Raw genomic sequence first — 11,409 nt, 5'->3', positions numbered from 1 at the left:
ATTTTTTCATTTATGCTTGTCTCAAATAGATTTCTCATTTCCTTATTTGGTATGAATCCACAAATTAAAATATTATTTTGCTTTCAACTTTTATAATATTCACATTCTCTCTCGCTCCTTAATGAACAATTTATAAAAAAAAATGTACCAACTTCTTCTATATTTAATCATGATTCAATACAAATAAGGTCCTATACATGATTTCTTCTTAATACTTGTGGTTAAAAGTAATTGACACTCTATTTAGGGATGGAGGGAGTACAAATCAAATTGAAATAAATATAATCTTAATATGACAAAACCACGATCGTGAGAAAATCTAAGTCATCTAACACTTCCAAAAACCATAATCTCTCATATAGCTGTCTGATACGGTCTTCTACAATGAGGTTTAACGATCTTTTGCAATTTTAAAGTAAAATAATAAGTGAAATATTAACATCTATTACAACCCCGCACAAATAATATAAAAATATAAAATAAAGATAGAATTAGAGCTCTTTCACGCACTTTACCACTTCTACCCCTATAGGTAGTCCCTATTGTATCTCGTGAACACCGTGAACGTGATTGAATTAAAACCCCACTTCTCAACTTCTTGTCTCCTCCCTTCCTTTTCTCACTCCAAAGTACATACTACATACACTATATAAACCAACTCTTTCTTTTCAACTTCTTTATATTAATAGGTTGATTCATTCTCTTGTTTACATATTCTTCTATTTTCTTCTTATGCAGTTATATTATTTCACGACAAACACACCACTCTAAACGTAACGCATTAATTCCCGCTATGGCAAAATCTCACGTTGAACTCGACTTCTTTGGATTGGTTCCTACTCCTCAACCTCAACCTCAATCTCGCCTTGATCGCCGTCAAAGTTTCCGTGGTAAGATTATTCTTTCTCGAAACTATCTCTTTACTAATCCCGATATTATTTATTTATTAACGTTGATCATAGGATAACTTTCTCTCGAGAGAAATAAAATAAAATAATATTTTATACTCTTTTTGAATGATTTTACTATGTTTTATTATAAAGTAAATAATAACTATATTATATCAACAGGAATTTCAAAGATGAATCCAGAGATTGTGAAAAGTGTACTTGCATCAGCTAGTAAGTATAGTACACCAGAAAATGCTACTCTCCCTGGAACTCCTCGTGTTGGAGTTTCTCAACTGCCCATCTTTCATCCTCATCCATATTCCAGGTTTTTTTTCTTCCTTTTTTTTAGGGAGTATAAGTATATACTTTTCTTCAACTTCTAAAGTTGAATTTAGAGAAAATTGTAGAAAAATTAAATGGTCAAATTCTATATCCATTATAATATAATTGATTTTTTAAGAACTTTTAATCTTACAATCTGTGCTTTATTTTAATATTGCCGTGCTAAATCAAATGAGTAAAGTAACTGAACGTGGATAGAACAATCAAATGGAAAAAAAATCGTCTATTCTGAAATGAGTGAAATACTATGCTCGTTTATGTTATGCATGTGAGAGTTTTTCGAGATAAGCGCTTCACTTATTATTTACTTATTTTTTAGAACAGGTGGACATTCAAAAATTATAAGCATTATAAAAGTTTAACTTTTAATTTTTTTTAAAAAAATAGTTTATGAATGAATTAAATATGAATATAATATTTTTCAATGATTTAACTAATCTATATTATAAAACAGGCAAGGAAGCATGGAGAAAGAAGCAGGAGATACTCCTCCCATGACCATATTCTACAATGGGACAGTCTCAGTTTTTGATCTTCCCCAAGACAAGGTTTTGTTATTGTTATTGTTATTGTTGTTGTTATCGTTTCGTAGATAATAATTAAAGAACACGTATAATCTGTTTACTCGAAGTATACTCTCGTGTGTAGGATCTAAATTGCGCTATAATAAGCTGTTTAGTAAGGAAATAATTAATTTAGTTGATGATCAACAGGTTGAGTACATAATCAAGTATGCAATGGAAAAGAATAATATCTCTGGTAATGATGGCCAAATCGTGGATGATTCCTGTTTTAACTCCGAAACTACTGACAGTATGAATATCTTTGGGCCACTTAATGATGGGGGTTAGTAGTAAGTTTAATTTGATTTAACAATTAAAGCTGTTATTTGCAAATAGCTTCTTTCATAACATGATTTTTTTGCATTTATGTAGATATGCCTATTAAACGTAAAAAATCACTTCAAAGGTTCTTTGAGAAGCGCAAAGAGAGGTAATTTATTATCTTCTTATGGAATTGTTAAAATCTCCCCTTTTAGGATGGTTTATTCCATAATTTTTTCTTAAATTAGTGTTTAATTAAGTTAATTAGAAATGTCATAGCAAAGCATGCCAATTGATGTCGCCCGATTTCAAGTTATAAGTTAATTTCAGTAATTATCGCATGATTAGTCATTATTAACAACAATAATTTAATTATACGAACTACACATTCCACGTGCTGTTTTTTTTTTTAAAAAAAACAAAGTCTTTCATTCCGTACATAATAAGTAGTTGTTATAAGTTAATTAGAAGTTAAGAGTTCCACATGTCTTTTGTATACATTTATCTAACTCTCTACTCTATTGGTCGGGTTTACAAGAGTAGTTGTTATAAGTCACTTTTGAACCTAATTTAGAGTTGTTGCAAGACGTAAGAAAAGACTTAATTTTTACGATCACATGCGTCTAACTAATTATCTGCATAGGATACACATAAGTTAAAATTGAGATTAGTTATTGAGAAACTCCCCTTCAATGTTTTAGTAAAGAATTATAAGAGAGACAATATCTATTAATCTTGAAGAGTGGAACATGGTGTGAATTACGTGATTGTTTCGGACTCGAAACAAGGAATATAGGAGAGGATGGAGTAGGAAATGTATTGGACTCATGTACGATAACTTATTTGCCATAGTACCTTATGATTAATGGGATGGATCTATTTCTTTCTATCTCTTACGATCTGTTTGGTAGTCGTTAATAAATTGCGGTAATGGGAATGAATTTTAAGTGTAACCATGACAAGGTAAAAGAAGTAATTTTGACACCCCAGATTGAATTTTCCGCAAGTATCATGAGACTAAGAACATCGGTCAGTTAATGAGTCATGCATTTGCTTTGAATGTTGGACTTTAAAGACCTTTGCGATTAATAAGACTCTTGTGAGAACGATATCTTAGACTAAGAGGATCCCTCACAAAAGAAAAGATGATAAACATGCTTGAAAAGTTGAAACCTTCAACTACTTGACACAAAAAGGGTACGAATTTAGAAGTAGTTGTCCAATTGTTTTAAATGGTTCTCTAAAATTCCCCTCAAAAGAATTTGTCTCTAAAATTCCCCTCGAAAAAATGGTTTTCGGAAAAGGGGAAATAAGATATGCATTATTCATTATAAAAGGCTATGACATTCACAAATATGTCTGCATACTATTATTCAAGGATTTATCTTTTACAATTTTGAAAAACAATTAAGACAAGCATTGATAATTTACGCAAGAAAAAAAAACCACAAAAGGTACAAAAGATCATTTCAATAAAGGTAAAAGGATAATAAATTGCATACTTCAAATGTGAAAAAAAAAAATTGTAATTGTATACGTGAAGTTTGTGATTATTTATAGAACATTCAATTAGTAATAAGTGAAGGCTAATTTGGAACAACTGAATCAGCAAATCACATGTTTAGTATTTTTCTAAGGAGTTGTTTGGTTCGCTATTGTGGGATCCAAGAAACAAAATCAATTACCGAATTCATCACTTCTTTTTTGTTTGGTTCAACCCCTTCATTTTCTTTTCTTTCGATATCTTTGAACCAAACGATGTCTACGACAATAACCATTTTCCACCAAGATGGGCACATAATAATAGACTTGAGACCATTGACGTATGTTAGCAAGTAATATGCAATGGCCCCCTAAATTGCATTGATGATTGACTCGTGAAGGAGTACATTTTTACTAGTTTAGACTTTCACATGGCAAGATTGGCAACGATATCATGTGATGTACTTTAATTCTGGAAGTGGAAGGTATACACGTTTTTAGTGTTTGGGGGACATTATTTGCATTCTTTCCTGGAAGTATCATCTGATTATCTTTATGTGAATTGACAACTTTCTCCAAACATCTTTGTCTGTTTGGTTGAGTGGGTCTTCTTCCTCTCCCCTTCCGTGATATCCGTGTAACCTCTTTCTCATCTACTTCTAACATCTACTACTATTATATTATACTACGAAGAATGTCTTGACCTAATGGTTAAAATTGAGGTGATGTAAACGATAGGGGGTTTGTTAAACATCGCCCATAAAATACTTAAAATCGCCCAAAATATATTTTTATAGCCCAATCTACCCTTTCCTCTTTTCTACACTACCCACCACCCTGCGACGGTATAATGAGATTTCCACGCGACGGTATGATGTACATCCATGCTTACTGAGATAATGAGATTCCTCTTTTCAGGTTCACCATCGCATTGCGTTTGCCGACGAGTTAACTCAACACTGAGTTTTCCACCATGCTTACTGAGATAATGAGATTCCGAGTTAACTCAACTCAAATTATTGCTCGAAATTTGCATCTTTCTCACTTTGATTTTATTATTTCGTTCGAGCTTCTACCTCCGTTCAATTGAAACAACATTATGATTTTGTTGGTCAATCTGCTTTTCACATGTTCGTTGATTTCGCAATTATATATTTTTGAATTACTCTTGTTTTGGTTGATATAGTTGTGATTTAGAATGTGAAGTTCAGTAATCACTGCCATTCACCTTCTCTTTTTCCCACCACCCACCACCCACCACCCCACCACCACCTATCTTCCCACTACCACCGTCAACCTCGACCGCAGCCAGCTTTGCTTGCATCGAAATTTTTTTTACAGGAGAACGTCCCGCCAGGACGTTCAGCCCATGGGGCGATCGTCCGGCCAGGACGTTCAGCCCATGGGGCGATCGTCCGGTGAGGACGTTCACCCCATGGGCAGAACGTCCTGGCCGGACGATCGCCCCATGGGCTGAACGTCCTGGCGGGACGTTCTCCTGTAAAAAAAATTTCGACGCAAATGTGGTTGTGTGCAACGTAATGCGACGGTGGTGCTGGTGTGCGACGTCACGCGAAGTGGAGGTGAGGGTGAGGGTGGTGGTGTGCGACGTCACGCGAAGTGGAGGTGAGGGTGGTGGTGGTGGTACATAAACAGTGAAGGAGAGAGGGGTAATTTCAATGGAGGTGAGGGTGGTGGAGTGAGGTGCGTGGGTGGTGGTGGAAGGCAGGAGGTGAGGGAGATGGTGGTGGTGGTGGTGGCAGCAGCCAGGCAGGCAGGAGGTGAGGTGGATGGTGTTTATTTAAGAAAAAAATGAGGAAGGTTATAAATGTAATTTCATTGTTTTTTTTGGGCGATTTTAAGTAATTGTTGGGCGATGTTTAGAAGTTCAGAAACGATAGGTCACATGTTTGAATCCTCCCTTCTTTTTTTTCTACTACCTTTGTATCTAATATGGATAAAAAAAACTATTACATTATACTAAAACAAAAATAATAAAAAAAAAAATACGTGTCACATACACTCTTATATATTGAGACAACGATATCTTGCTATATTCGTATTAAAATACTTCACATCATTAATAATGCTACACTGAAAAGTGTATTAAATAAGCAAATAGAAACATCGAAATACAAAGTAATTAGTTGAATATATTATGATGTTATTGGGTTAAGTAACACAACTGATCTTTTTAATATAAATATAGTATTACATCAAGTGGCATATCTGTGATAAATCCAAAATAATATATAATCATAAATACAATGTATTATACTCAATAAGAGGTTCTGATTTATCGACAACATATCAGCCGAGTGAGATTTATACATATACTGATGATCTATAAGGCCACTTACTTTTTAGTTCATCTAAACCTGTTTAAACGGTTTTATATAAACCTATCTTTTTTTTTGAGAAAAATCAATATCATTTTTGTTCATGGAAAACATCAGTACTATTTTCCACATAGTTCTATACACCCAAAACAAGAACTTAGAAATAATAACATTTTTTTTTGTTGAATAAGAGTATATATTAACATAATACTCCAATCTTCCTTGCGATTTTTTCTTTTGAAAGGACCAAGGAGATTATTGTTATTAATAAATTATCATACATCGTCATCTATCATAATATAATCCCATACATAAAAGATAATTTAAAACATCAATTATACAATTTTCATCAATAGTTATTTTTCAATTTGGAACCAACTAACGACGTGGTGGTATTGGTTGTTGGTTGTTGTATGCAGGTTGATATCAGTATCACCATATACAAGCATGGACCACGTTGCTTCCTTCCTCCACCTACAAAGGACCTAATTAACGTTATCAAACTAACAAACAAACGTTAAATTAATTATGTTTATTACCACCCTCTTTATTATTGTTGTTCTATCTAGTAGTATTCTTTATAGTATATTAGTCTTGTTCTCTTTTTGTATAAAGTTTCTTCCATATTTCGTGCCTCTTTCCTATGGGAATTTTGCACGTTTTGATTTGTCGTATATAAATTACTATATGGTTGAAAAATGAAGCTTCTAGGGTGTAGACCACACCGACCAACGACAAATCATTAAAGAAAATACTCTTTATATATGTCTAGCATGGAGTGGTTCATAAAGCAATGAAGAGGGTGCTTATTATTTTATATAATTATATCCTTTATTTCTTTTGTTTGTTACGTTAAATTAAATAAAGATTTCAGTCACGTTTAATTTGACTTGTTCTTCTTCATTCTCCAATCTCCACCAACCAAGTTTGGTTGACATTGTATTTATCTTTTGCATCTAATTAGTCTTCCGTGATGAAGTACTAGTCTTCTTCTTCTATAGTAGTTTATTGTTTTATATACCATTGATATTAATTACTATGAGGTTTTTTTCTTCATTTGTGTACTCTTCTGTTGCTGGATATATTGGGGGAGTGGAGACAGTCAGACAAACAAGTTTCATTCTCCCTGCCCTGTGAATTTGTGATTATACAGTATGAGATATTTCATTCATTGGAATCATGGGTTTGAGTAATTTTAACCCTTGTGAATAATCCCAACTTTCAGCTGTCTTCTCAAAATAATCCCAATTTCGGATTATTTCAAAATAATCCTAACTTTGAGGGAATCTTCTCAAAATAAACCAAAGTATCACTTTTCTTACCTACACTAATCTGTTTTAGGTCTATAATATATAGAAAATTAATAGGTTGGATTATTTTGAGGAGGTACTTCATAAAGTAGGGATTATTCTAAAATAATCCAAAGTTGGGATTATTTTTAGAAGGCTGGTGAAAGTTGGGATTATTCATGTAAATTTTTGTCTTATCTTATTTTATAAGATTTTATAAAATCTTATCATATCTTATAAGATAGTTTATTAGGTATGTCTAACATCTTATTATATATTATCTTATCTGATTTTATCTTATAAAATCTTATATTTCTAAAATCGATTGAATAGAACATAGCCTAATCACTCGTTGCACAAGAAATGACTCAGTTATTAAGAGCTCAACAAAAGTAAGTTGGATAATGTCGAATTTGCTTTTAAGAGGAAAAGTAAATGCAACCGGTAAAAAGTTTTTACAATTAATTTAAAAATAGAGAATTTGGAAACCAGTTTGTAAAGTTAAATAGATATACTACCTCCGTTTCTTTTTAATTGTTACACTTTGACATTTTACACTATTCACAAATTGCACTTTGACCCTCGTTTGTGATTTATACGTGAATAAAAACATAGTCATGTGGGATCTTGTTAGATTCGTATTAGTATGTATTTTATTAATATGTAGTTTTTATATTTTTTACAAATACAAAATTAGAGATATAAAGGCTCAAAGTAGTGCATCGACATGCGTGAAAAGTGTAAGTGTAACAATTAAAAAGAAACGGAGGTAGTATATAACATTGAAAGCATCTAAACCATATGATATTGAATTATTGATGATCTAAGATCACAAATTGTCTCATTTTAGGCTGTAGTTTCCGTTAAATCTTAATTGTATACTTACTTTCTTCGTTTCAAAATAGTTGCAACGTTTGCTTTTTTCGTTTGTCAAAACACTTTTTTAAATGTTAATATCACGTGTTAACAAAATTGGTTCCTAAATATCAAATGTCAAATGGTGCAACTATTGTGAATAGAGATAGTGTTTTCTAATTATTTGTATTGCTGGTAGGCCTTGCTCTTGAATGGGCCAATAAACTTGATTCCCAAATCTTGGCCTCCAACTTTGCTTAATTTTTTGCAATCTCGGGCATCATATCTTAGTCTAAGAAATGTTTAAACGTGAACTCAATTTTCAAGTCTAAAAAACTTTAAATACCAAGTCCAATTAGGCCCATCTAAATTGAACCCTAAATGCAATGATTTTTTGGGTTGGATTAGGTCACTTACGCACATCATAGGATAGGGTTTAAATAATATCAAAGGACAAAGTGCATTGGAGTTTTTAACTCCTTCCTATGTTTCTCTAATTTCTACTGGCTCTATTTGTTACTCCCTCCGTCCTAAAATATAGTTCTTATTTTATTTTGCACAATATCCAAGACTATCTTTAACCTACGACATCTTCTATTTTTTGTTAATAAAAAATATAAAAAATTAATATTACAAATTTACAAATCTAACAAAATCTCTCATGTTTTTTTTATACATTAATAAGAATATTTGGTCACAGTTTTTAAAATTTGACTCCTAAAATAAAAATAGAAACTATATTTTGAGACGAAAAAATATTAATCTAGTCACTTTATAATCTAAGTTTATGTTGAATCTTAAATCTTGTTTGATTAGTCTAGATTTGTATTTTTCATTTTTTCATACATGTTTATGTCTCGTAAATCATGAAAAAGGAAATGTGCAACTAAAAAAAACCAGTCTTTTATAAAAATTTCAACACCATAAGGAGAAATAATTGGAATATTGGGTGTTCAAATTCTTTTCTAGAAAATCATCAATATTTTTTTGTTCTAGCATCTTTTTTAACACTGCCTACCAAACATAGGTCATGTAAAAATTCTCAACGAAATTAGTCCCAATAGTTTGTTCACCACACAGTCTATTTGTGTAGAGCATCTCAATTCACTTCCTTGTATTTCACTTTTTGCGCAATTTGTATATATGTAATCACTCCATAACCGAAGCATAATCACTCTGTAACCGAAGCATAAGATCTTCTTTCTATTTTATAAAACACTTTATAGTTAGAAATCATTGTAAATTAAATCAAGATCAAAATCAAATAATTGAAAAATTAGAAAAAAAAATGTAGGTTTAACCAGGCCCCCATATCATGAATTAAATCCAAGGGAGCAGACATGTTGACCTAAATTATCAATCTCTGTGTACATTACCATGCTTCCTTCATTATATTTTTTAATCCAGAGCATCGGCTTATTGTACACAGTTTCATAATTAATTACACAGATAATAAATACAAACTACAGAATCATACTACTAATTTTAATATAAGATCATAAATCTTAAAGATTTAACTTTTGAGCATCAGTTTTAAAAAGCTCGAAATTTTGAAACATCATGCAATTTAATTTCAGCAGTAGTTGTTTCATTTCTTTCATCATCTGCTCACAAATTCGCAAAAAAAAAGTTGGAAAAATTAATACTCATAAAAAAAAAATTGGTGAATGAAACCAAAAAAAAATCAAAAATTGGGAATCAAAACAAGTAGAAATATATTAGAGAGAATGGAGAAGTGAATATAAAAAATTCATAAATTTGAAATCAAAACGAGTAGAAATATATTAAAGAGAACGGAAAAGTGAATATGAAAGATCAAAGATTTGCAGATGAAATAGTGAATGAGTGAGGAAAACAAAAAAAGCGTCTCAATTTAAAGGAAGATAAAGAAAACCCTAGATGTAAAAGAGGGAGAGAGATTGAATGGGCCGCGCTATATTTAAGCCGTGCTGTTTGTTGCTGGGTAAACTAGTGTAGTTATTACGCCTATTATGTGGGCTGTTGCTAAACGAAACACAAAATTGAGTCCAAACTCGAAACCCATGTCATTAGTTTTTTTTAATTTGTTTGTAATGTAGTGGGCGTGGGAGTGTTAAAAAAAAAACAAAACCGAAATATCGGATCGAAATACTGTAAAATCGGTCTAAATGGATGGTTGTCGTACAGGGAAAAAAAAATAACGGTACGGTTATCGAACCAAAAGAATTAACGGTTAAAACGGTACGGTTATGATTTCTAAGTGAACGGTTAACCGAAATACTAAAAAATTTTCTCTAATTAATTGTTGTGAAACATTTTCAAATAATTACATTAATTATAATATTTGTTGCTAAGTTACAACTTACAACAATTAGAGGAAGTATTTAATTATTTGAAAACTCTAGTAATAATATAAACACTATAATTAGAAAATGAAGTGAATTTTTAGTGTTAGTTATGTTTTCCAATGGATTTATTATCCACTTTATAATACATTTTATATTAGAGTATATATAATATTAAAATATATGCACTGAAAAAATTTAATATATATATGTGTATATTAAGTAAAATGTAATAGTATAACTTAAATGACGGTTAATGGTTAACAGATAAATCGGTCTAAATGACTATAGTTACGGTTCACCAAAGAGTGAATCGGTACTTTCAGTCATCGAACCGAAATATTGTTTCGGGACAATTAACCACACATGAACATCCCTAGGCGTGTGTTAAAGCGCTACTGTTAGATGATCTTCTAGCTTAGTTAGAGCGCGAAGTTTTCCTCACGTATTATCACATTGTGAAGTGTTTAGTTTTCAGTATTCTATTGTGAATTTTCATAATTATTAGGATTAATATGATTGATTTTGAGTTCATTATTCCATTTAGAGTGTGCATTTACCATACATTTTGGTATACCATGTGCATCAGTGTTGCTGCAACCATGACTATTTCTTGTTCATTTAATTTACAATTCTTTCCATAATACGAATTTTCTCATTGAATCCTCCAAATTAGCGGTGAGCAGGAAGATAGGCTTGGGTATCTTATACTCGTAGAGTCATAATACACAATATGATAAATGTTATACACCACCTATATGCTACTTTTATATTTTTAAAACCAAAGTTTGAAAACTAACAACAATTGTAAATGACCCTTTAAAAATAAAGTTCACTATTGTGAAACAAAAATTATTGAAAGAGACGGTCTAATTTTAATATAAAAGTAGACATGGTCACTGAATGAATTAAACTAGTCACCGAAAGAATTTTACTTAATCACTATTGGGCTAATTCTCTTTCTAATATTGGGCTTACCATTGCCTAATTTTAATTTAAAAGTAGGCGGTCTCTTACAAGATAAACTCATTGTGAAATTGATATCAATAATATCGAATCTGATT

The 11,409-nt window shown here is 31.5% G+C and overlaps 1 protein-coding gene and 2 non-coding genes across 3 annotated transcripts; 1 reads left to right on the top strand and 2 right to left on the bottom strand.

Moving 5' to 3' along the window:
* The first annotated feature begins 648 nt into the window (after positions 1-648).
* On the top strand, positions 649-6,780 carry LOC104897480 (protein TIFY 9). The gene is made up of 6 exons (XM_010684365.4): positions 649-890; positions 1,071-1,215; positions 1,687-1,780; positions 1,946-2,078; positions 2,168-2,225; positions 6,297-6,780. The coding sequence occupies exons 1-6, from the start codon at positions 794-796 to the stop codon at positions 6,364-6,366; spliced, it is 597 nt and encodes a 198-aa protein (XP_010682667.2). The 5' UTR covers positions 649-793; the 3' UTR covers positions 6,367-6,780.
* A 2,527-nt stretch (positions 6,781-9,307) lies between these two features.
* LOC125499252 (small nucleolar RNA snoR100) lies at positions 9,308-9,413 on the bottom strand. The gene has a single exon (XR_007275967.1). It is a non-coding gene; the product is annotated as a small nucleolar RNA snoR100 (small nucleolar RNA).
* Positions 9,414-9,542: 129 nt separating this feature from the next.
* LOC125499148 (small nucleolar RNA SNORD36) lies at positions 9,543-9,631 on the bottom strand. The gene has a single exon (XR_007275866.1). It is a non-coding gene; the product is annotated as a small nucleolar RNA SNORD36 (small nucleolar RNA).
* Positions 9,632-11,409: the final 1,778 nt, after the last annotated feature.

The sequence above is a fragment of the Beta vulgaris genome, chromosome 6 (assembly GCF_026745355.1).
Source record: "Beta vulgaris subsp. vulgaris cultivar EL10 chromosome 6, EL10.2, whole genome shotgun sequence".
NCBI lineage: Eukaryota > Viridiplantae > Streptophyta > Magnoliopsida > Caryophyllales > Amaranthaceae > Beta > Beta vulgaris.
This window is presented reverse-complemented; position numbering and strand designations above follow the sequence as displayed.